At 38.7% G+C, this 26,391-nt stretch overlaps 3 protein-coding genes across 7 annotated transcripts in view; 2 read left to right on the top strand and 1 right to left on the bottom strand.

The window, feature by feature from the left end:
• LOC100710082 (guanine nucleotide-binding protein G(s) subunit alpha) overlaps window positions 1–7,901 on the bottom strand; it is a 35,903-nt gene extending 28,002 nt beyond the window's left edge. Inside the window, exons 1-2 of one of the 5 annotated variants that reach the window (XM_025907080.1) lie at window positions 6,155–7,901; window positions 4,157–4,229 (exon numbers count right to left, since the gene is read on the bottom strand). In XM_025907080.1, the coding sequence (XP_025762865.1) occupies window positions 4,157–4,229; window positions 6,155–6,293 (212 nt within the window). In that variant the 5' untranslated portion in view covers window positions 6,294–7,901. The remainder of the gene's footprint in view (window positions 1–4,156; window positions 4,230–6,154) is intronic. The other 4 variants (XM_025907081.1, XM_005458821.4, XM_019359338.2 and 1 more) reach the window with 4 other exon arrangements.
• A 6,695-nt stretch (window positions 7,902–14,596) lies between these two features.
• tubb1 (tubulin, beta 1 class VI) lies at window positions 14,597–18,405 on the top strand. The gene is made up of 4 exons (XM_005458819.4): window positions 14,597–14,717; window positions 16,072–16,180; window positions 16,312–16,422; window positions 16,889–18,405. Exons 1-4 carry the CDS (start codon window positions 14,661–14,663, stop codon window positions 18,031–18,033), a joined length of 1,422 nt encoding a protein of 473 aa, XP_005458876.1. The 5' UTR covers window positions 14,597–14,660; the 3' UTR covers window positions 18,034–18,405.
• A 1,223-nt stretch (window positions 18,406–19,628) lies between these two features.
• Window positions 19,629–26,051, top strand: prelid3b (PRELI domain containing 3). The gene is made up of 6 exons (XM_003454315.5): window positions 19,629–20,177; window positions 21,223–21,391; window positions 22,545–22,634; window positions 23,366–23,436; window positions 23,550–23,652; window positions 24,574–26,051. The coding sequence occupies exons 1-6, from the start codon at window positions 20,146–20,148 to the stop codon at window positions 24,688–24,690; spliced, it is 582 nt and encodes a 193-aa protein (XP_003454363.1). The 5' UTR covers window positions 19,629–20,145; the 3' UTR covers window positions 24,691–26,051.
• Window positions 26,052–26,391: the final 340 nt, after the last annotated feature.

Below are 26,391 nucleotides of genomic sequence, written 5' to 3'. Positions count from 1 at the left end.
CATCACTGGCTGGCACTGAAATAGTAAAATATGTCAATATTTTAACCAAAAATATAATATTTCTGGGATGAATGCTGGTAATTTCTAATTGAAATTCAAATCTTTTAAAGCCTTGTTGATAATAAGGTGGATTAATAACAATTATATCAGAACAGGCAACACAACAGCAGCACATGTTCCCCAAAACAACCCTGTGTCACTTATTCTGAGCACTTTCTGCCTTATTCCAGATGTGAATTTTTGCAGTGATCCTCATTCTCACCTATGACTTTTTCTCCATACAGAGACCAACACAGCTGTGCAGATTTCTTTTGTGTGCATATTTACAAATGTTTTTAAAAAGCACCCAATTTCTCTAAATAATTGGCATTTAAATTCATGTCAGTAGGATATATTCCTGACTGGTGAAAGAAACAAGTCAAAAGAGCACAGAAGACCTGAACATGCACTGAAACTGACCTAATGACATGAAACGCATTCAGATATTTACTTTCACAGGATTTTTGCCCACATTCCCGTTTCGTTTTTTCTAGGCAAAAATGAATCGATTCCTTTCTGATTGCTGGTCAAACCAGTCGCTGACTCTATGTGACAACATTCACCAAAACACATGCAGTAAGCAGCTTCAGGTACTTTTCCTGTTATGAACATATGTGTCACAGCCAGTAATCACTAACTAACAGCAAGTCTGTGAGTAACTTGATAAAAGGTCAAATAAAACCTGACTGTGTTTGAGTTTGTGATCTCTCTACGGTCTAAAGGAAGCTTTGCTCAGGTAACACTCGAGTACAACCATGAGCACACTCAGTGTTTCTGTTGACCTGTCATTAATCAAAAAAAATGATGCGAGTTTCTAAACTCGGCTGCTTTAAATCAAATCTCGTAGAAAGCACGCTGTAATTCATAAGGCTACAGCTTTTATACCAAATTATTAACATCATTCTATATTACCATGGTATGCTTTAAAGTGAGCTTAAAAAGCAAGTTGCTAGCCTATAAGTCGCGTCCCTCTGCTTCATCATTAGAGCCGTCTCTCACTCGTAATGTCTAGATTTATTTTAAAAAAACAAATAAAATGGTGATGGCCCAAATACTCAGTTTGATGTTAGTCTATGGGTTTACCTGGCAACCCAACCTTGTCATGTGCTTCATTCTCTTTGTCTAACTTGTTTATATTTTCTTCCAGTTGGCTTATTGGTCGACTCAACAGATATAGCCTCTGTCTAAAAAAAACAAATAATCAAATAAAAAAATAGATTCCTGATGCTTTCGGCTACATCTACGTGAACACTCCCACCCGCCTGAAAATACAACAAAGTGATTGCAAGCATTGTTAAGAGCATGCCAAAGTAGCATGTGGCGATATAACCCTAACCATAAGGAAATCCCGGCCAATCAAAAGCATACAAGCAAGCAGCAAACAACTCAGCACACGGCAACTTCACCTCCATCCCAGCTGGGAGGAGCTAGGATGTGAGGGAATTGAGGCTCAATGTGAATGTAATGAAACTCACTCAAAGGCTATATTCCTCACACTAGGACCTCCACAAGATAAATAAATAAATAACAGATCACCTCTATTAAAGGGAGCTGTCCTGCTCAGTCATCTCTTGTGTCCCCCACCCATTTCCTCTTACCCCTCTCCTGGTGTGTAACCAAACACCACCATCATCATCACCCCAATACAGGCACCTTACACTGAATGGCAAAGCCTTGCATGCAGAGGGGGAAACCCACAGAGTGAAACAAACCCTAACAGAGACTGGGGATTCATCACTGCACCAGGGCGCCTGAGTCTGTGAGAAGAGTCTGTTTGATGCGACCCAAAAATAAGCACATGATGATGCTTCTAGCCCAAAACCCCTTTCAAGGAAACTGATGATTAAGAATAGAAAAATGTGACTTTTATTTCCACTGCATCAAGTTGGGAAGGAGTTTTAGGAAATTCACAAGACAGGGTGGCTAAAAGCACCCAAAGCCATGTTTCCACATTAAAAGTTGAGTAGGACAAAGCCTTCTTCCTGTGTCACACAACTTTTCACTATTTGCTCCACAACAATACAAAAAAACCCCAAAACAAAACAAAAAAAAAAAAACAGCCCAAAACTTTATTTTCCTGACTCACAGGAATGACAGGAGCTCCTCCCCTCTGTTAAGACCATTGCGTTGAAAAAGTGAGAATATGTTTAGTATGTTTTACAGTTTACCAAAAGGTAAACTTCTTTTACTTCTTTGTTATAAATGCAAGACAACATAAAGCACCTCTAAAGCTGTGTGATCACCTTAAAAAGGCATTTTGCTGCTTAAACTTTCTCTAAGCAACCTTTTTCAGTCACTGCGTCTATTTATCAGTAATGTTAACAAACAGCTGGCTCACAGCACAACTCAGACACCAACGCAAACTTGCAGCAAGTACAAAAAAAGACATACTCATGTTACTTCAGATGGTACAGAGTTCAACAGAGTTCTCCATAGGGATTTTGATTATGAGCCATAATACTGTAGCGATCCAAAGTAAACATAATACGAGGTTTGATATTGTGAAACGATGGTATGATATCAACCTTCCTCAAACACATTTTATTCACCATGTTGCAGAAAAAAAACTACAACCAATCGAATGGCAGCAATCTTCTACCAGTGTGATTGACAGGAGATCAGTGTTACCATGGAAATGTTTAAATCCAGCTCTATTGTACCAGTGACAAAGTTAGAAAGGAAGTGGTTGGTTAGAAGGATGTCCACCTGATATGTTGGGCATGAAGTAATCTGTCCATACCAGCAGTTAGGCTAATGTTAGCTAACATTGGCCAAAAGAAAGACTGTCTGATGCAACTCGGCTAGCAAATATTCATCCAGCACTGGTAGTCTTATTAAATAAACTTTTTTATCCTTATACTGACACCAAGGAGTACATTTATCTTCAGCCACTGTAGAGTGCATATAAATGACAAGCATAACAGGTCAGGACAGACTGGAGTTTGTCTCCTCACTGATTTGGTTGATGCTAATCGTAGATAGAGAGCGAGTACGTGCTCTGCCGACGTCAGGTTGACTTCAGACCACCTTACGAGAGGTGTCATTACTAACAATGGTTTTCTGGAAGAAAGAGTCTCTGGGTGTTGCCGAGGTTTAATTACCAATTGTCTATACCTGACGAGGCGTGGATAAAGGCATGCCTCAGGTTGGCTCAGGCAAAGATGTCACTTCTTACCTTCATGCTCTCCGGGCTGTCGTCTTTAGCTGAGGTTATTAAGTAATTTAAAATAAAACCAATGTTTCTGCAAACTCTGGACTCAGTCTACACTTTATGTTGCGTTGAGCCGGGCTGTGACATAAGGACCTGGAAGTCTGTTTTAATTCTTATAAACAATGTGGAGTATATTTAACCAGCATACATCCCTACTGATTTTAGAAAAGGTAAAAACCAGAAGATCCTGCTGTGCACGAACTTAATACAAAGTAAGGAACTACTGCAGCAGTGCTTCTGCAATCTAAAAACAGTTTACACTCGCTGCATTACGAGGTTTTATAAAAAGGCAAATGCCTCTTAAAATACTGCACTTGATGCATATTGGTTTAATCCACTATGATAAAATACTTTCTTAATATATGGTATTTGTTGGTGTATAGACATGTATAGAATATCTTTTTTTTTAAACAGTTATCATAAAAGGCTTTCAATCTGATTTACCATTTTCACAATGAATCCAATAACATTTAGTTTTTTTCTTTCATTGTCCAACTAACACTTCAAATACAGTATTTCTGTTAGCTATAATATAAAAACAAGCTGGAAACAGCTGCTAATTCATCACTTCTAAATATATGGTTAAAGAAATTATTTATAGGTAACAGTAACATCCAATGCTTCTTTTTACTTCTGTATTTAAGGCGATTTTAAAAGTAATAACTAGCCAAGTTTCCTGCTCTACCTGAAAACTTGAAGACTCGTGGGAAAGGTATTTTGTATCAGTGGTATCTTCTTAATGCCCCATTACTCCTCTCCAAAACATCATTACATAATTTAGGTATTTGGTCAACAAATATGTCAGTACCTGAGCAGATATCCATCTAAATGGGCGCCTTTACTCTAAAGAGAAACTGTGGGAGTGTTTAGTGAATAGTGAACTGAGGGGGAACCAGCGAAACTTACTCTGCGTTGAAGCCATTAACGTGCAATATTCGCATCTGTTTGACTATCGTACTTTTCCCGGATTCACCAGCCCCTGAAAGCAGAGAAACAACAAGTCAGACAAGAGTTTCATGAAGTTGTACAAGCAACTAAAATATCCAGGAAGGAGCAGAGATGGAAGGCATTTTGGTGTTCCGAGGTTAGACGAGTCCTGGAAGCACTAAACAGCGACGCCTATAATGATTTGAACTACAACAGTGTTGCACCTTAGCAGAGAAGTCCTGTCCATTGTGCACAGACATTGCCCTGTCACAGGCCTTACCTACTTTTAAACAGTGCATGTTACACAAAAGCCAAAAGGCGAGACCTCAATGTACCCAACCTAAGAGTCAAGAACCTTTTACTGTTCTTATCTCTTTACACTGCTCTTATCATTGACTGCTCTTATCTTACGTATGAAGAAACTTGAGTTTTACTTGAGTATTCCCGTTTCAACAATGCACTTTACTTCACTGTGTTTAAGAAGGAAACATTCCTTTTTTAAAACATTACTTCATGTATTTGTTACTTTGCAGTTTTTGATTTTACATTAAAAATACCCAAAAAGGTCAGCTTATTATACACACTGCATTGTTAAAGATTAAACCGGTGGTTCCTGCCACTTCTGGCTGGTGACCTCTTCCAAAGGCAGTTCCTCCAAAGAGAGATTTCCCCTTTAAACGTCTCATTTAAAGAACAATTTGAGACCCATTATGTCACAAAGCAACACACACAGACCAGAAAAGCAAACCTCATGACCTCTTAGATTTCTCCTGTGACCCACTCCGGGTGGCCAAACCCTTATCTTGGGAACCACAGGTAACTTTATGAATTGTTCTACCTCACCTTGGCAAAGCACTAAACACTAGGATACTACTTTTAACTTGTACTACACATTTTATGCAACACTGAATCTTAAATACATTTAGCTTGCGTAGTTTTACATAGGGAGAAGGCTGGTGCACGACACGTGCACTTTTACCAAAGTCTGCCCCTTCTTCCAGAGGCGACAAAAACCAAGGAAAAAAAAAAAAGAAGAAGAAAGCTCTAACATGTAGAGAACTATTCTCTCCCTGAGCATGTCATTCAGGAGAAAAACTGCTAGACCCTGAACCCTGATGTTAATAATTAAGAAAATAAATTTCTGGATAAGAACAGCCTTCAATGTGTCCTTGCAAAACTGAGTGTGAAAGGAGCCCAGCCATCACATCTCCATCCCCAAGCACCAGGAGCCAGCCAGGCTACAGGCCTGCTTTTCAGAGAAGGCGTAGAGCGAGAGAAACAGGCATTCAAGGCAAACTAGTAATCCTAATTTGCACTCTGTAGTCCAGCACAAGGGCTGGCCTTAAGGTTCATACTGCATCATGTCAGGAAGGCTCTCGTGATGAGGCCAAAAATAGCTTTACCAAATAATGGCTAATTAGAGGATATTAATTTCCAGAGTGGGTGGTGTGGAGGGATTATGCAAAAAAAGAGAGAGTAAAAAGAAGTATGTCATATGCAGTATGAAAACTAGGCTCGACCAGGATGTACGCTGCAGCCACAAACGAACCAGATCACAAGTTTGGGGGTTTTTACATGTGTGGAGGTGAGAAAGAGCCATGCACAAACGCCCGCGAGTGGCCTCCCGGCCTCTGCATGGTGCCTCTGTGTGTGTGTGTGTGTGCCTCCCTCACACAGATGGTGGTGTCTGTCTGCCCCCCTCTCTCTCTCTCACATGTTCTGCAATCATGCTCCATAATATCCCATGAATGCAGACAGGCCTGCTTTTTCAACTGTCCTGTGCCAAGACGCTTGAAGCGAATTAGTCGGGACTTCATGGCGTTGCATCAGTTCTTGATGCCTTGCTGTAACAGTGGTCCTAACACACTTTTCATGGGTACAATCTGCTACAGTGGCACCAACATGAGTTAAACAGGTGAAAATACTGTTTTGTAGGAACAAAATGGAAACAGTAATGTTAAATTTCACAAAACCTACCCAACAGCAGTAGCCGGTGAGTTGCCCGGTATATCTGTTTGTCTTTTTGGAGCTGCTTCTCAATCTTTTTGTTGGCTTCCCTCTGTGCCTTCTCCTCATTTCGTTGGTCTTCAGTCTTACTATTGCCAAGGCAGCCCATCTTCCCAAAAACCCAGTAGCAGGTTCAGGGTTTGGAGGCAGGGCGGTTGATTTGGTTGGGGTAGGTGGGTGAAAGAAGACGGTGATGATGAGAAAAGAGAGGGTTTTTTTTTTTTTTTTTTAAATCAATCCCAAATTCCTAGACTGGCCCAAGAGAGGAACACCTGGCTCAAAATGGGTGACATGTATGTTGCCAGATGCAGAAGTAGACGCCAGGTAGTAGACGGTGAGCTTCACCAGGCTTTGGCACAATGTGTATGTGTGGAGGAGGGGATGGGGTGGGGGGGATGTGGATATTTACTGGCAATTTATCAGCAACAGATCAGTCAGAACGGAGCAGAGCTACGATGCCGCCCTTCTCAGATGCTTGATTCCTGTATTTTTCCCCCACTGTAAATCCGCAATGAAGTCATCAACATTGATATGAGAGTGGATGTAAAATTTCCAGCTTCTGGCTGCACATGAATGAGCGTCTAGGGGTGGCGGTGGTGCTGGTGGTGGGGTCCAGCTTCCTTAAATGTATTTTTTACCCCCCCTTCTTTTCCTCCTTTGTTTTAAATATACACGTATGTATATTTTCTCACGCTTTGATGTTAAATCTTCCTCAGCAAATGTCTCCTCCGGAGCCCATCTTTGGCAGATGCCTCACTCTGCCGTTCAATTCATTTCCACTCACAACCAAAAAGAGCCCCGTTTTCTTTTTTTCCATCGACTCTCCCTTTAAATATAATTTCAGGTTATTATTTGAAATCCTATCTCAGGCTGGCCAGGAAAAAAAGCACATTAACAGGGCGGATGGGGAGAAATTAAAAAATAAATATTTCCTCTTAAAATGACGGCATGTGAATCATCAGGCTACAACCGGGGCTTCTGTCTCCACCACAACAGTCACATTATATAGGAGCCTTATCAATAAGATCCCGTTTTTAGCCGATGTCCAAATTATTTCCTCTCCCCCTTAAGTAGATGCTGGTGCTTGGCTTTTTTTCGGAGGGTTTCACGAGAACCCCCCCACCCCCCAAAGAAAAGAAAAAAGGAAAAAAGAAAAAAGAAAAGAAAAAAGGGGGGGAAAGAAACGAGGCCCCTTCTCCGTCCTTTTTCTCTCCGTAACGTCAATTTGTATTTCTCCTCACATCGGAAAGCTTCTCCGGGGCCGAGCTAAGGCGGTGTTTGGCAGCTGGATGTCCTTGAATATAGCGCGATATCCAGGTGATATTCGTGGAAAATCCTCCGTTATTTTCCCGTTTGGCGCAGGTACAAGGCGCTGTCAAGTCTCTCGGATTTTTGTATTCCTTTTGAATCCGTATGGTAGATTATGGTTACATGTGCATGATACATGAACATACCGCGGTGTTTTCAATCACTGGTCCAACGGCGACGCTGTCATTTTTAACCGCCGACAGGCCGCGGTTGCTCCGATGAACCGGTCGGGGAGGTGAGACTCGTTTCTTTGCTGTGTTACCCTGAATTATTTTTGCCCACCTTTTTTTTTCTCTGAGAATTGAACATTGAGATAGATAGCGTTGTAGAGGTGGGGTGGGGCAAACGGCTCTCACGGAACCCTGGGAACGACGAACCGTGGTCAAGTTTTCCGGGACGGAGAAACTCGACTTCCGCTGGAAGCTTTCACAATAAAAGCCGAGTGGACGCATAACTACCCAGAAACTAATCTCTTAAAAATAGATGTTTTCGTCCTTTTTAAGTATTTTTTTGCTGACATGTTTACACACACAAAAACAAATCAAAGGGTGTGTATACAGTTAGGTCACAAGTCTTTGATTGAATGTTTTTCTGTGTTTTCATTTTATTTGTATTCTTGCACTCTACAAGACTACATTGCTTGATCGTATACTGGACCTTTGTGCAATCCCTCAGTTCACAGTTCACTAATTCGAGGTCATTTCTTACTATTATATATGGAAGCTTATTTTGACTGAAAATAAATAAACACATTTTTTTTTTAAATGCCATCCAAGTCAAAATTTCTGGTTCTCATTTCAAATTTTAGACTTTGTAACTTGAAACTTCTTTTTCCAAAAGTTTGAGTAAGTTGAAAATTACATATTATCCCACATTTTTGGCCTATGGCTGGCAAAAAAAACTTTTTTGTTTTGGTTGTTTTGTTTATTTCATTCCGTGGCCTGAAAACAAGCTTCCATAATAATTTACAAAATCTCTCTGTTGTGGCCTTCTTCAGGCACAAAAAACTTGTGGACTGATGTGTATAATCAGTAATAATAACATAAAACGGTAATTACAATGGAGGTAATGTAATAGTGGTAGGGGTTATTTTCCCTGCAAAAGGAAAAAAAAACTTCATAATTTTTTTTTCACCTTATATTTTTAAACTTCACCATCATGCATCAGCTACAACTGACATTTCAGAACAGCTGCCTTTGAGGGAAGTGGCACAAATAGGAAGTTGGGCTGAATGATGACCTTTATCCCATGATTATACATTTCTATCTCAATGATGGTGCTCTACAATGTCCCCATTTATAGGTAACGATGAGTCATTAAATGATTTGAGTACAAAAATCATGTCAGCCGTCATAATCCCAACTTAACGTTTTGCAGAAAAACAAAAAGGAATTTTTGGGGTTAAAAAATGCAAATAGTTTGTGACTTGTTTTGATAGCAAAGGCTCAGGTCCTCACAGTGACATGTCATAAATGGCCTTCACAGTCATGTGCTCTCAGCCTCATCCAACACTGGAATTTTAGACTTCCAATTTTAGACAGCACTTTTCACCACTGTTACCAAAAATGCAAGAAAATCTTTTGAACATCTGGGTTATGAGGGATTATCTGGTGGCACATGGTGGTCTAAGACCTTACTACGACAATTTATGATGTTGTTTTGTTTAACTTTTCACCATTATATATACAGGGGTCAGGGTCTTTAGAATTCTAAACCATGCATTTAATAAAAGAGAACGTCAACAGGCTTAGATTTGAGCCTTGGCTAATTTGTCCAGAGGTCCCAAAGAAACCCCAGTACTCCTATAAGTGTAAGAAAAAAGGGAAATATTTTCAATATTTTATTTTATTTACTTATTTAACATGTGACATTTGACATTGATTCACTAATCCATGCAAATCTATGTGGAGCTCAGGGCAAAGGGTTCCTGATAAATATAGCCCTGCAGCAACAGAAAATCCCAGAAAAAGCTTAAAATAAAAATCAGGCATCCAGCATTAATTGAAGGAAAAAAAGAGCCTTTGAAACTTTTGCTATGTGAAACATTTATTCTTTTCACAGATTTTTGCAGTTCTTTTAAAACTGGCTTTAAAATTCTCTCTCTAAACTGCACAAAACTTACGGCCACACTAGTGGAGTTTTAATTATTTTTAAAATATATTTAGTAAATACATTAATTTTTTGGTATACACACACACACATATATATATATATATATATATATATATATATATATATATATATATATATATACGTATATGGTATAACGTTTATATATTAAAGTATAACGTTTTACCTGAACTGCGAAAACAGAACAAACATCAATACTTTTAACCCACCCACCAAATCTTAAGGCCGAGAAGGTACTTTTGGCTTTTATTTTGAGGGTAATGTGAGAGTAACGCTTGTTTCCGCCTGCATGCCACTTGACGCATCTGGAATGAAGCAGGGTCGGATCACATGATTGCCCGGAGCGTCATGAAGCAGAGGTACAGAAGGGGAGAGGCGCCCTCTTTGAAGCAAAATGATTATTATCCTGTCCACCGCCTCAATCAACACCTCTGACAAACTTTACATCAAGTTATTCAAATATCAGCTCATAAAGAGGTTAATACTTCCATATACATTCAATGGCAGTAACACCGCTTGGTTACTAATACCGGGAATATGCTAATATGAATTGAAGGGCAACAATCTTGTTTACCAAATTCTTCAGGTGGCAAAAATAGAGAAAAGTCCGTATAAAAAGTAAATGATAAATCTTGCAGCCTTTCAGAGCAAATGTATCACATGGTTTGGTACAAATTACTACTTTAATGGCATGTTGTCACATCTGATAGAAAAAGTAAAAGTAAGCTCTCCGTTTATTACATTATTATAGTCACTTCATTCCAAACTAAACGGTGATTATGAAAGTCAAATTAGCGCTGTCAGTTATTTGAGAACAAAAAAGAAAGCAGCGATGCCCTGTTGGAATCATATTTTAAAAGCTGTGAAGAAACTTTCATTAAATTACAAAAGACTACAACAGTGAATGCAAAACAAATGCTGAGACTCTCATAGAGGGCTTCAGGAGCTGGAAGGATGTCTATAAATCATATGTCCTGTCTACTCACAGTCTGCAAACCAATTGAACACCTAATGGAGCTTCTGAAACAGCGTTTACAGGGCTTTGCCAAAGACCACTGAGGATTTTCTGGAGGCTTGTAGTGGCACATTGCTTTAGTAACTCATGGTTTTTATTAATCTGGCATTGAGAGACTACCAACAGTTTTTAGGGTATGTTATGGTTAATGCTAAGATTAGGATATACCTTTTTATATATATATATCTTATGTCTATAAAAAAATAAAAATACAAAAAATCATGAAGCTGAAATGTGCATTTAGCATTCAGCAAAGACAAGATGTAATAATATTAACATTTTCATCTGTCTAACAACGAATATTGTGCTGTCATTGTTATTCATGAGCGAAACTCTCGCGAAACTCTAAAGTCTCCACCTTGACTTTAGGTACTCAATCAATAGTTCCATGTCATCTTTACCTTCATATAACGGAAGCTTGTTTCAAATGAAAGAACAATTATTTTTGTCATTTATAAGTCAAAATTTGGAGTTATAATTTCAGAAATTCAATCCTTTTTTCTCAGATGTTGGAGTTAGTCAAAGATCTGATATAGCCACGTATGGCTAAAAAAATGTTTGCATGTTTGATTGTTTTTTTTTCCACTGCTGGAAACAAACTTCTATACTAACACACAAAATCTCTGTTTGCATGACTATTTGTTTATCCTCCTAGACTATCAGGAGCTGAACAACCAATCTTGGCACACAGGTACATCATAGGCCCCCCGAGGTTCTTATCTATATCAGATATTACAATGTCATCATGTTGCCAAGGAACCACCTAGCAACGGGCTAAAATGACCAGTTTTTAGTTATCATTCATGCAAAACAGCCTTTAAAAAGCCCTGTATCATTTTATTGTAGGACAACAATTTATCATTTATATCCACAAAAGTTTAAATATGCGTGATATTTTGTGCCATCATGTAACCACCTAGCATATAAATAGCATCTACCACACATATGTTTTATTTATTTATTTACTTTTCTCACTCTGATTAAGTATATAGGTTTGCCAGCAGCATTAACAAGCCAAACATTACTGTTGAATGGACATGTACTTGTAATAAATACTTTAATATTTAATTTACCAAATACTTTATTTGGTAAATGTTGCTCATTATTAGAGTTTAAAAGGATTATCCGGGATACGCTCACTAGCTAATGACTATCTGTGAGTCTGTGGTTTCACAGTCATCACATCTGGTTTCAAAACACCAAAATGATGACAACAATAATGCTAAACATGAGGTCAAAGGTACATCAGAAACTTTGAGGTAACAGGTCTTCAGTAGCCAGTGGGTGAGATCACACTGTGTTTGCTTTGAGGGCTATATCACTGACATCATACAGATCAAGAAGTAGAATAAAAATAGTCTTAACAGAACATTAAGAGCAGTCTAAAGCCTGAACATTGGACTTATTCCTTATACATCCAGTGACCTTATTAAGATCCAATTTTTGCCATCTTTACAATGTGCATTTACTATTGTAACAGTATATATGTGACAGGAAATCTGGAAAAGCATAACACTTCATAATGGTTCTACCCTAAACTCACTGACAAGCTGCAAAAAGCAATACAAACAATTATTTAAAGTAATTTAACAGACACTGAGAGCCATTCAAAAAAAGGACATCCTGTCATCTTCACTCACCTCATGGCGATTTGGATATGCAAGGGGCTCTTTGCCCTTTAGATCACAGACGGATGCATGTAAAACACACACACACACATGCACGCATGCACACACACACACACACACACACACACACACACACATGCACGCATGCACACACACACACCTCCCTCCATAAATGCGTCAAACAGCAAGAGAAACAAGCTCAGGGCAAAACACATAAAGGTCATCAATGACAACTAAATGCTGCTGTGGCTCGCTAATGAATGCCCACAGATGACTGAAAAGACTAATAACTTCAATTTCATAAACAATATAAAGGCAAAATCTCTGCAAACAAAACTTTTCTCAGTTCTACAGCAATTTTGTCATAGCAAACCACGTGTGCTTCCCTCATAATGTTTTGCCAGTATACTGACAGGAACTTTGTACAGTCACCTGCTAACTGTCAAAGCAGGTGGTAGCAGGAACTATGACAGTAAACATGTCAACAAATGCAGATGATTTGACCACGTGTGGCATTTCTGTAGGTGTGAGCAATAGAGCCTTTGTCCTTATACTGACCTGTACTGAAGGTACAGTGAAGGAGAAAACTTACACTTAAATAAGTTATATTTTCTGTGCACACTAACTAATAAAGTAAGTTAAAAGCAGGAGAATAACAGGACATTTGTCCTCTTTGTTTATCTCTAAATCACTTCTCTCAACTACAGTAACAATAATGATGGTTTAATTCTGTTTTGTTTAGCATACTGGCAAGGTTCTGGTTAGTTTATTGGCTGATGCTACCAAATTTGGTTAGCAAGCTGCAAACATGAAACTATATAGAGCAACACGAATTTCATTCACCAAATCTGAAGCACACACACTTTGAATGATTTCCACCACAAATCAAGAAATTATTTGTCAGGTAATTTCCCCCAAAAAACTGCAAAATGTACCAACATCACAGACAGGTTCAAAACATCCCTGATGTGGCACCTAACAGAAATCTGCAGGCTACCCCTGCCCATCCAGTCTGCTTATCCAGTTCAGAGTCACAAGGGGAGTTGGAGCCCATGCCAAAAAAAAAAAAAAAAAAAAAAATCACTTCTGTACAGCTATCATAAAGGGAGAAATTATTTATAGGGGTGAAAGCTGTTTTTGTTCAAGACTGTTAACATGCTTTGTAATGCATGTAGTGAGTGTCTAATATAAGAGTCTGTAGATATTAACCCACTTTTGGAGGCAGCTTCAAATGGCAGTTTTTGGCACTTTTGACACCTTCCCCTTTACCCTCTAGGTTTCCCTATGAGCACAGGTGTTTTGAGGGAACAGGTAAACCACACACACACACACACACACACACACACACACACACACACAAAACCTTTAGCTACAGTTGCTGTTGCTAAAGCTAGTAAAGCTAAAACATTAGCAACATGACGCTCTATACACTACTTTTACTTCCCGTCTGGTTCAATTGTGTTCACCTGTGATCACTATCACCTGTGCCTCCCTCATGTTTCACCTTCTCTGATTACTTCACGTGTATAAATAGTCAAGTCTTCCCCTCAGTCTTTGTCTTCTTTACTTTCCTGTGTGTCCCCCTTGTGTTCTCTGGATGACGGTACTTTGCATTTTGGATTTTGTTTATGATTTTTGAATTTTAAAACCATTTTATAATATGTCACCCAAAGTTGCATTTGGGTAACATATAACTTTATTCAGTTATATCATGTTATGCCTACATAAATCCTCTAGATGGTAGCATCTCTCACACATATAACATTCACTGCAAACAGATGTATCTACAATGTTAACATTAATTTCTTCATATATATAAACGAGCATGCTTATTGAGTGTTATCTGACGCTGACCAGAGAAACACATCAGCTTCCATTCATTTCTGGTTCACTTCCTTCCTGCTTTTGCCCAGCTGCACAGCTCAGATGTTCTTTTTAGAACCAATAAAATGTTGTGTTTTGAATTAGTGCATCAGCTGTTTTCCTTTGTTAATCCAGTCATTTATTATAATAACAGACTCTAAGAGAAAGAAGTGTTATGAAGTTTGATGTAGAGGTGTTTTGCAAGTCTACAAAGTTTTATACAAAAGGAAATGTGCCATGCCTTTTTCATAATTAGCTATTTATATTTGCATATGTGAAGCATACAGATATAAAAACAAATGTAAAGCAGACATGCTATGTCTACTTACTAATGGAAGCATAAACAATGAATGGTAAACGCTGCTATTCTGTGCACAGTTTTCATTGTGTATCATGGGTCTCTCACATATTATCAGCTGGGGTGACTCCCCGACACTGCTGGTGACATCATTTCTTGTCCTATAAAAGCTGACAGGAGGGCTGAAGACTATCACAGACCACCAGCTGTTCTGCGTACTGTAGCTCGACCATCATGCGTGAAATTGTACATCTGCAAATTGGACAGTGTGGCAACCAGATCGGCTCAAAGGTAAAATAAATAAGATATATAGACAAATGCATTAGCGTCATTAAAACTCCCTATGTAATTCTTAAAAAGATTATTTAAAGATGCATCATTTTGACTATAAACCACTTTTTACTCTAATTGTGGTTGAGATAAAATGACAGAAAATACTTTTCTTTACTGGCCGCATTATTTTGCTTTTTTCTACGTCGGTGTATATTGTGACATGCAATTTTTCTTTGCATGTCAAAAACAGTTTTGAGTGACACAGGGTGTTCCCTGTCAGGCATTCAGGCTAAAGATAAGAGCTAAAGTGAGAACTGCAGTGTGAGCACTGGGTGTGACATTTTTATCGTCGCTGACACAAAAAAGAGAGTGAAACTACAAGATAATAAAGCTGAAAACATAACACTTTTAGACACTTTTAAAGTTGACTCAAGATGCTGAATTTAAATAACTTTACCATTTGTACAACTCGAGATCTGAGCTTGGGGAATCTGTTATTTAATCCTTTATTGTTTATGTAAAGATTTCCATTTGTACAGCCTGATGTGTCTAATACGTAAAACTAAAAAATGTTAAAAGATAAAGTCAATTATTGTAGCAGTCACCGCAACTTAATTAAAGTCATTTTGAATATATTGCATACGTGGGAAGTTGAATAAACTTGTTGATTTTTGCACAGTTGTAGCATTATAAAAAAACATCTAATTTTATGTCCAATAGCAAATTCTGCACATCGTGTGTAAATAAACTCCAGTTTAATCCAATTTACATGCAACAGAAGAAAGCTTTAAAAATCATAAATGAACCAACCACTTCCTTATTTGTTAAACTACACAACCTAAAATTTTTATTAATCTTAATGCTAAACTCACAAAACACAAAGCACAAAATAATCTAAATCAGAGGCTGTTTGAAATTAGAGAGTAGCAGTTTGAACTCAGGGCGGAAAAGTAGGGGGTCCGGACAAATATTGAGGGATTAAATTGTGGAACATTTGTGTTGAAGAATTAGGATTCTGTACTTTAATGTGAAAATGTAAAATAAATGTTTAAAAGTAATGTGGCAACCAACTTTAGTGCTGATGTATGGTTATCATTTTTTATTATTATTTATTAATTTGGTGAGATGTTATAAATTTGTTGTTATTTAGAAAAAAACCCTGGTAGATTTAACAACCTGATATTTTAGCCTACACCTTTTTGTTTTAATGGTCATTAGGGTTGTAAATATCGTAAACAGTGATCTAAATATTTTTTAAAGAAACCATTTAAAGACCTTAACATCAAAAGTGTTAAATAAAGTATTAACTTTCTGCATCTGCAAACATTTTTGCTTCTGCCTATGTTATACTGATGCTTTTATTTCTTGGCAGTTTTGGGAAGTGATAAGTGAAGAACATGGGATCAATGCAACCGGTCTTTATGAAGGAGACAGCAACATCCAACTGGAGAGGGTCAACGTCTACTTCAACGAGGCGCACGGTGGGTTATTAACTTGGGCTGCTTTATCTGGCTTGATAAATTTAAAATTTTTATTTTTAAATTCCAGCTGTTTACAAATAAACAATATTAAAATTAAGTCTTTTTTTTTAAAACTTCAACTGTGTTTGCAGGTGGTAAATATGTCCCCAGGGCCCTACTAGTGGACCTGGAGCCTGGCACCATGGACAGTGTAAGAGGAAGCCGCATTGGGGCCCTTTTTAGACCAGACAACTTCATCCATGGTGAGATAATCAATAAAATGCAAACTTTGAAACTATGAAACTTTCTGTCTCACATTTCTGTGCTTTTGATTTTCATTACTTTTTTGAGAAAGGAGGCTATATGCAATTTACTATATTATACACTACATGTTGTGCTTTGGATTTAGAAAGCTCTTGAATCAGTTGTACAGTGTAAATGTTATATTATTTTTATAATATTAGCCGTGCAGTAAGAAAATAATAAGGTTTCCATCTTGGTTTTATTTAAAAAACAAACAACTGAATTTGACTTATTGAATTTCAGAATGTAAAACTGGTAAAACTGATAAAAATTATTGCAAAATTGCTGTGCTAAGCATTTAACCAGTGAAAAGTTGATACATTTACTGCCCTAGAACTGAAAAGTGTCATAATTTCTTTTCTTTTTTAAATTGTGATGCATGTTATCGGCATCCTTGACCTACATACATTGATTCTGGCATTACAGGAAACTCAGGAGCTGGGAACAACTGGGCAAAAGGCCACTATACAGAGGGCGCAGAGCTGGTGGAGCAGGTGATTGACAGGGTGAGGCACGAGAGTGAAAGCTGCGACTGCCTGCAGGGATTCCAGCTGGTTCACTCACTCGGGGGCGGCACTGGTTCTGGAATGGGAACCCTCATCATCAACAAAATCCGCGAGGAGTACCCCGACCGCATCATGAACAGCTTCAGCGTCATGCCGTCGCCTAAAGTTTCTGACACGGTGGTGGAGCCCTACAACGCTACGCTGTCAGTCCACCAACTCCTGGAGAACACCGATGAGACCTACTGCATTGACAACGAGGCCCTCTATGACATCTGTTTCCGCACGTTAAAACTGACCACGCCGACTTACGGGGACCTCAACCACTTGGTTTCCATGACCATGAGCGGGGTCACGACTTCTCTGAGATTCCCCGGACAGCTCAACGCCGACTTGAGGAAGCTCGCCGTCAACATGGTGCCCTTCCCTCGCCTTCATTTCTTCATGCCAGGCTTTGCCCCTCTGACGCCACGTGGCAGCCAACAGTACAGAGCTCTCACTGTGCCTGAGCTCACCCAGCAGATGTTCGACGCCCGCAACATGATGACAGCATGCGACCCGAGGAGAGGCCGCTACCTCACGGTCGCTGGCGTCTTCCGTGGTAGGATGTCCACCAAAGAAGTGGATGAGCAAATGCTTGCCATCCAGCAGAAAAACAGCAACTACTTTGTGGATTGGATCCCCCATAACGTGAAGGTCGCCGTGTGTGACATCCCACCTCGAGGCCTCACAATGGCCTCCACGTTCATTGGCAACAACACGGCCATTCAGGAAGTATTTCGAAGAGTGGGCGAGCAGTTCGCCATGATGTTCAGACGGAAGGCGTTTCTCCACTGGTATACGGGGGAAGGTATGGATGAATTGGAGTTCACAGAGGCAGAGAGCAACCTCAACGATCTGGTCTCAGAGTACCAGCAGTACCAAGATGCCACTGCTGATCTAGATTGGGAACCAGAAGAGGAAGAAGAGGAGGGACCCTCACCATCAGCAACAAGAAAGGCACAGTCTAGGGTGGAGGTTACGTTGGAAACAGTGACTGAAATGAGCAAAGAAGCCATAGATGAGTAGAAGGTAGAAAAGATGCTGGAATATTGGTATTAAAAGGAACTCTTACTCTGTAGTTTGTCGTGTCTGTTGGTTTAAGTGATAAAAGGTGCTGCAACATATTTGCAACAATAATGGTGATTGTCTAATTTGTATTCTTCAAATGATTGTGTGCTTGAATGTGCATTTTCGAGGTCTAGAATTTTTTTTTTTTAATTTCACAGTAAATTTGTTAAATACTATTTTGCATGTATATATGAAAAGTAATGTTTTGGCAGCACTATATATCCATCAGCTTTAAACATGAAGTGTCACCTTTACACTCCTTGACCAGTATCGTTTGCGTTTTGCATATAAGTTGTGACAGCAATTAAAAACAGTAAAACAAGAGTGAAATTTTGTTTCAACAATTAAATTAGTCCTTTATTTATCCAGGTAAAAAATCTCATTGAGATTAAAAATCTCATTTCCAAGAGAGACCTGGCATCAAAAGGAAAAGGAAAACCATATTTTTACTTTTAATTCAGTGACACAATTTTAAGCTAAACTGGACTAAACTCAGCTCTACTGATGGATGTTCCTCTGACAGCGCACTGACACTGATACTGGCTAAGGCTGTCACACAGTTTCCTCCCACTTTCACAAGCCTGGGGCATAGAGATTACTCATAACTCGAACAAACTAGCTGCACTCTGAGATAAGCACACATGCTGCCAAGATGTCCAAGTTCAACCGCAATAAAGGCACACTGCACTGGGATTAAAGAGAAGCCTGTAAATCACACGGGGGTGTAGGTTATGGTGACAAGTGCAGTATTGCCCCACAGAGGACAAATTCTACAATGTAGCAAAAAGCTAGGAAGAAAAAACAGCTGTCATGTTTACCAAAAAGCAAGCAGGGTTAATATCACTCAAAAAAGAAAAGGACTGACTAAAGAGAGATATTACTTCTCATTCTCAATAGTTTGAGTATTCAGTCATAACTCAAAAGCTATGTAAATGTTAAAAAAATAACTTTATTTCACATAATCCTGTCCAGCAGCATTAATGTTTATTGTAATTTTATTGAATAATTATGTAATTAACCACAAGATATCAGACTCAGCTTGAAAAAATTACTTGGAACTGTCTTGCACTGGAAGAGATAAGGACACCAGTTTTTACTTGACACAGCACTCACAGTACTAGCAGTTCCCAAACTTGTCCAGCAGCTCGTCTTCCCATTGACAAGGACGACCATTTACCCCAGGGTTGTTACTCTGAGCCAGAACTAGGTATGACAAAACACTTTAGAAGAAAACTTTTGAAGAAGCAAAACTTGACTGAAAAACACTGCACACAAAAAAACTTAAATAAATTTTTTTTAAAGGGAAATGCGGGTATTCCTGTTTTCTTTGTAATGCATATTGTGAATTTTCTAAAATATTGCTCCTGAGTAATGCCACCCACAGTTCTAAAGAAAAATAAAAAAAACTTTAAAGATCTGCCAATAAAGATTTTTTTTTGAGGGTTGGGGGTAACTTTTTTGCTATATAAACTAAAGTAAACCTAACTGAAAACTGAGCAAAAAGGGGGAAAAGTGAAAATAAATCCTGTTTTCACTCAGTAAAACAAGTCTGTCACTTCATAATTGCGCAGAGAAAATTAAAAACGTAATAAAGACTCAGGATCTACAGAGCCTGCACACTTATAACCAAGTGCTGAACCATTACATGAAGATTTGACCTGTGACTCCGTCCTGTTGCATCAGCTGAGCAGGACTCAACCTTCAGCTGAGTTGTGTAACAGACAAGGTCGATATTCACAGAGCCTGCCAAGCCTGAGGGGAAAAAACTTATTATGCATACTTAAGGTGAAATGTTATAATCACGCTTTTGTTACATCGGTTAAGTGAATTCTCCATTGACATTTACGATAAACTATTTCTTATCCTTCTATTCCAGGGTCAGCGGACTTGTACGGCATGTGCCACAGTAGCGGAAGTGCGTCACGCACCCGTGACTTGCTCTGGTATGAAGGGAGGAGACATGCGGTTGTCTTTGAACGTGGTTCACCCCGGCCTGTCAGTACGTCTGTGCCAGTCTACCGGCTCTTTAAATTAGCCCCCGTTCACCGGCAGCGACCAGCTATCTAAACCATGAAGATCTGGACATCAGAGCACATATTCAAGTGAGTAAATTACCCCTGCAAAGCGTTTTTATATCCGGTTGGCAGGTGCTCGGTATGTGGTTCAGCACTTAAGTAACGCTAGTTTTAACCCGCTGAACAACACACGTAGGGTTTATAACACAAAACTGTAACCAGAGGATGTTCCTTACTATAACTAACGGACTACATAAGTGAAATATAACCTGTCTACGGTATAACTTTACTGTCGCTAGCTTGTATGCAAAAGGACAGGCTAAGGAGAAGTACCAGATGTATTCTATTCGGTGTCACTCGGTGTGTAACTTTAAAAATAATATAATGCTGAAAAGAAGTCACACAAGTTCATAGGTGATTGTAAAAGTACTAACATAGCCATGGTGTGTGCGGAACTGCCGGTTTCTGGTTACAGATACTTTTGTCATTGCATAATCAGCCGGCTAGCTACAGCCCGCGTAACCTTTCCCCTACATCTCCGTGTGCGTCACTACGCAACGGGCCAGTGCATGGCAACCACTCAAAACAACGTTTTTACTGAATGAGCGCTCTGTACTGATGTTTTGTTCAAACATTATATATCTACTTAACTAACTTTGGATGGGTATTTTGAAAAACTGTAAAGTGGGAAATTTTTTAGACTCGTTAAAATATTTTGACACATTAAGTGTTTTAAACACCAGTTCGAATCTTTTTTTAAGGATCAAATAGCAAAACATTTTTTTTTTTGCTATTTGAGTTTTACTGAGTAGTGGTTAATTCACTAGTCATAAAAAAAAAAATGAAAACATGACAAAAATTGCTTGAATGAAATAGAATAACTACCAAAAATGTAACGCAAAGGAGTAGTTTGAGATATTATACAAAGGAAAGAGAATAAATTATATAGGTATGAGATAAAATGGGTACTGATATTGGAGTTACTGTTGATAGCCAACATAAAATGGTAATTTATAAAGAATTATTTTAGTTCTGTATTCAGTTTTTGTAAATATAATGTATAAGACATAATAGTGTGTATTTGACAGTTTCTATTAGTTAAAATATTAATATTTTGGCTTTGCTTCAACAGCCATCCTTGGGAGATGGTGATTAAAGCTGCTATGCAGAAGTACCCAAACCCCATGAACCCCAGTGTGGTTGGGGTGGATGTTCTGGACAGAGAAATTGACACACAAGGACGCCTCCACAGTAAAAGACTGCTCAGCACAGAGTGGGGGCTTCCATCCATAGTGAAATCTGTGAGTATCAAAACCCAGCTGTGTATCACTGACAAACACACAATCTTATCAAACGGTAGAAAAAGCAGATAGAAGCGTGGCAATGGTGAGAGGTTAAGGCTTTCCATTCAGCAAGTGCAGCGATAACCTAACAGGTTATCAGGCTATTTCTGTCCAGGAATAGTAGCACCAGCTGACCTGTCTGCCCAGGCGGGTTCATGGCTGCGTGCCATGACTCGTGCTGTACAGGACACCGTAGTGACATTTCTGTCATTGCTCAGATGTAACCCTTTACGCCATGTGATGTAACTTTCCGTCTTTGTATGTCAGCCCAGTTAAAACTAGCAGTCACCTGAATCGGAGCAGTGACGGAAGCCTCAGGATATCTGTCATGTCATTGAACTTTTCCCTTCTAACACTCACTCACTTTTTGAAGCCAGTAATGATAAGACTGCATAAAGCTGATCTGCCACTCAGGCTTGCATTTAACTGTTTAAATATTAGGAAATCAGGTGCTGTTCTTTAGCGCTGACCTTTGCTTGGTTTTCTTAGTGTGGAGGAATGCTCACTCGCTACATCTATGACTAGCCTCTGTAATTCCAAGGACAGACTATGACCCGGTGATTGATAGTGTATTAATGTAATCTTTAATCAGATTGCCTCAGTCTCTGCGTATGAACTAGATCCATCTTATGGATGTTGCCCTGTGACAAAGGTCTCCTAGGAGAGTTGTAGTTGTGGCAAACTAAATCATCAATTTGAAGCTCAAGCAAGTGGAATCAGCCTTTTCTTACTGCAGTCTATTTTGCCTCTTGTACTCTGGAAAATATGGCATATAAGTTACAAAAAGTTAAATTATCACGTGGTGCAAATGTTAACTCGCATTAAAGTGTCATGGTATCAAAAAGCGTCTTTTGGGAGTAATCCGTGGAAGTAGTAATTTAGTGTAAACACAATGAGTTTAATCAGCTGCAGCCTTCATGTTTCTACTTAAAACACAGATTAAGTAACACTTCTTCACATGAAGTTTAAAGTCGTAAGAAGGTCAATTATGATTTCTAACCTCACTTTTCTTCTGTTTGTGTGTAGAAAAAGCCTTTGAATTATCTGCTCCATTTCTGAAATATCTTGTAAGGTTTGTGTAAAATGTATCTCTCTCTCTCTTTGTGCTCAGCTCGTTGGTAACGCACGAACATACACGTATGTTCAGGAACAATCAGTTATTGATCCCAAAGAGAAGACTTTTGAACTTCAGTCCTCAAATGTGAGTACTAAAAATAGTTTTAAAAAATTAAAAATATTGTATACACACCTCCTGCTTTTGGGCTCACAGTGGGTGAAAAACCAGATTACCGAGCACACATCAAAGCACACTTTTATGGTCGTACCTCGTTGTGCTGCCAGCTGAATATAGACCATGATGCTGGCAAGCAGGAGCAAATCTGATTTCATTTCTGACTGCTAAGAATGGGAGAGGTTTTCCTTTTCTTTCTTACATGTTCTTATGAGACCTGTTTGACATGCACACACCTGAAGAGTTTCTGTGACTTAATCCCGGAATCAAGTCCAACTTGTTAAACTGCGTGAGAGGTCACTTCTTAGCAGAGTGCATTTTAACTTTAGAGGCACATGTAGAGTATTTTGGAACTAAAAAAAGAACTTCAACTTTGTGATTCAATCAACTCATTAAGAGCATGAAAATCTTCACGTCTGATATGTTTTTGATTTATTTCAGTCTCTTACTGTTCTTATTGTCTTGGAGACACCATATTATTTGCACATAATTTCCTTAGGGATTAATAAGTATTCTGATTTGTAACTGGTCTGTTGTAAACTTGTTTCACCGCACTTGCAATAATGGAAGAATTTGAAGTCTTTTGTTAAAATGCCTTTTCTGGTGTTTTAACAATTGACTTATGGTTATTGTCCATATATTCTACTGCTGTAAGGCATGGTCTCTCCATAATCTCACAATTTGCATTTCCCTCTCTCCAGATCACATTCACAAACATGGTATCTGTGGATGAAAAGTTAACATATAAACCACACCCTGAAGATCCAGAAAAGTAAGTTTTAACACTGTCACGCTGATGTAACCATATGTTATAAACACTCTGAGCTTGAAGTGTCAGATTGTTCAAGGCATTTTTTTGTTTAACTGTGATTTCATGATTTTTAGAACAATATTGACCCAGGAGGCTCTCATCTCTGTGAAAGGGGTCAGTCTCAGCAGCTACCTGGAGGGAGTTATGGCCAGCACCATCTCTACTAATGCTGGAAAAGTAAGAGGTTCCTTCAAACTGTACTGAGATTAGTCAAGTTTCAAGCAGTTTTGCATGTGACTAGTGTTGGTTAAATAACTAAAACCTAGCTGTAACTAGAAAGTGCATTTTCTGAAGAAACTGCAGTGTGAATGCTTGAATCTGAATGTATGCACTGAAATGAATTGATTGCTGAATTTAAGTTAAAAAAATTTGAATGAGAAAAAAAAACAGAATTTAATCTGAAAACAAAAGTGCTGAACTGCTAAAAGCTGACGTTTACACAGAAGAAGAAGTTGGAAAATAGCTGAAAATGTTTTAATTGTAAATTAGAAAAACCTAAGTAATGAGAAAAGAAATTTTAGAGTCAGAAAACATCTGAATGAATATTAAAAGTTCATATTCTTTGAATCACTGAATGACTAAAATGTGATCCCTCCACTTGGATCCACACAGTTTAAAAAACTTTGTCCAAAGTTTGTGGGTTGGATGTCTTTCTCTTTATATAGTACATAATGAGGCCTGGACTTGAATGGTGTTGAAGGAGATAGATGCCAAAAATCGTACGGAATAGATAAAACGGAATAATAAAGATTAGAAGAACAATACTGTGAATGCTTTTCAAGCATTCACACTAATTACATATAGGCAGAAGTGTTTATAGCCATTGCAAATCGCAAGAAAAGAAGGGAGATGATAACTGTTACGTTGGGGCAGTAGCAGCAGATTTGTGGCGTTTCACTTGTACATCCAAAATCCACTTGTGTGGAAAAATCTTTAAAAACTACGAGATGACTAGTCAACAGCTTAACGTTCTCTCCAGACCAGTCGCTGCATGAAGTGGGTTTACGTGTTTCAGGCACGCCGTCTTTTCTGTTCTTGTATTCTACTTGATGCAACTCATTTTCCCGCGGACTAACGTTTCACTTTGTTCTCGAACAGGGCCGTGAAGCCGTGGAGTGGGTTATCAGGCGACTGAATACAGAAATCGAGGAGCTGGCAGCCACAGCACGTGGGACCATACGCACCCCAATGGCTGCTGCGGTCACAGAGAAATGACACCCTACTCTGGTGTTCAGTTGAGTCTCAGATTGGACTGCACAGCAGTACAGCCAGCCTCCTTCTATGATGCTCTGGTCCTGTTTGGTGCTTTGGGGATTTTTGTATTATTTAAGGGTACAATTTAGGCATGTTGTGTACTTTTACCAGTTATGTTCTAAGCCGGAGACTGCTGCCTAAAGGAGGTCTGAGTGTTTTCTAGCGATGCGGCCTGGCGGGACTGCTTTGATAGGGCGCTGAAAAGTTGGTGGCTCACTCAGGGAGATTTAAACACTACTGCCATTTGTATCTTTGAAAAAAGGTGCAATGTGGATGGACTGGAAACACAAGAAATGTGCCAATGCAGACGCTGCTTTTTGTCTTTACAAATGCCTTCTCCAGGTGTGTTTTCATCTGGCAGAAATGTGTCAGAATGCCAGCACATCGTCTCTGGTCTGAGCTTCACGTTTACAGCAGAAGAGTCGGAAAGAAAAACAGTTCATGGTGAGACGTATAGGAGTGACTGTAACAAATGCGTACACTGAGAAATGATGGCTGATATTAGCCATGGAGGTCAAGCGCACCGAATGTCACAAATGCATGCAAGCAGGTCAGATTAAACGGTTTGGGTTATCCACAGTGATCACAGTAAGGTTTATTTGTGTAAGAGAGCCACTTCAACACTGTTTTCCTATGGGACCTCAGTTACAACAACAGACTGTAATAGGTACGAATGAAAGCCTGATACTAAACTGTACTGATGTAATGTAATAACTTATGTTATTGAGGTATTTAAGTTGAAATGAAGGGATCAAAGTACTTGCCATATTTATACTTTTAAAAATGTATAGTAGACCTTCTCAAATGCTGCTTTAATGTAACATAAGCATGAATCTGTTTACTGTGTAGAAACAAGGGTCAGACTTCTTTTTACATACTAAACCTGAGGTTGTTTCAACTGAAGTAGTTTTATCAGCACGTACATAATCCTGTAAGCATGATCACTGAGTGCAGGGGCCGAAAGCTTCACACTTATTACCAGTAAAAGCTGCTACACGTGCTAAGCGAGCATTTTGATAAAACTGTTTCAGTGGATACCCTGTGTTTGAGATAGTCTCATAGTGGGAATCTGTGTGGCGATGGTAAACGCACAACTTTCTGTACATAAGATATTTATTAATATATATATTTTTTTACCTATGCCAGGAATATTTATTTTTGAAAAAAGAACAATTTGGCAGAGTAAACTATGAGTTTGGTTGATTTTTAAAGGCAAAATCACATGTTCACCTTGTAATTTGTTTTCTGAATGGGTTATTGTGTAAAAGATTCTCACCAAATGCAGAATGTGTCAATAAAATATTTGAACCCGTTTTATTTAAGAGCTTTTGTCAGATATTCTTTCTTGTTTTTCAGCTTTAATAAATGTGAAGACGCTCTTGATTGTGTCAAAATAACCTGACCTGATTGTCTTTGATGGTTTCAGTCAAGAGACAGTCACTTATTTTATACATCTGAACTGTCAGCTGGAAGCAATGGTTGTATATTTGAAACACAGAGGGAGTTACCTGACATAAACCAGAAACGCTGCACATTTGACAGGATGCTTGAAGTTCTGACTTCATCATGCAGGCGCCACATGCTGCCACATAGTGGACAAATGTCACAGTTACAATTTCTGTGAAAAAATTAAGGAAATGAAATGTTGCTAATTAAAAAGAA

Source organism: Oreochromis niloticus, linkage group LG5 (assembly GCF_001858045.2).
Source record: "Oreochromis niloticus isolate F11D_XX linkage group LG5, O_niloticus_UMD_NMBU, whole genome shotgun sequence".
In the NCBI taxonomy this organism is placed as follows: Eukaryota; Metazoa; Chordata; class Actinopteri; order Cichliformes; family Cichlidae; genus Oreochromis; species Oreochromis niloticus.
This window is presented reverse-complemented; position numbering and strand designations above follow the sequence as displayed.

Excerpts from the sequence above, each read along its gene's own strand:
- tubb1 (XM_005458819.4), top strand. The coding sequence starts at position 14,661 with ATGCGTGAAATTGTACATCTGCAAATTGGACAGTGTGGCAACCAGATC. Across the intron at positions 14,718-16,071 it reads GCAACCAGATCGGCTCAAAG|TTTTGGGAAGTGATAAGTGA; the intron begins GTAAAATAAATA and ends ATTTCTTGGCAG. Across the intron at positions 16,181-16,311 it reads CTACTTCAACGAGGCGCACG|GTGGTAAATATGTCCCCAGG; the intron begins GTGGGTTATTAA and ends CTGTGTTTGCAG.
- prelid3b (XM_003454315.5), top strand. The coding sequence starts at position 20,146 with ATGAAGATCTGGACATCAGAGCACATATTCAA. Across the intron at positions 21,392-22,544 it reads TTCCATCCATAGTGAAATCT|CTCGTTGGTAACGCACGAAC; the intron begins GTGAGTATCAAA and ends CTTTGTGCTCAG. Across the intron at positions 22,635-23,365 it reads TTGAACTTCAGTCCTCAAAT|ATCACATTCACAAACATGGT; the intron begins GTGAGTACTAAA and ends CCCTCTCTCCAG.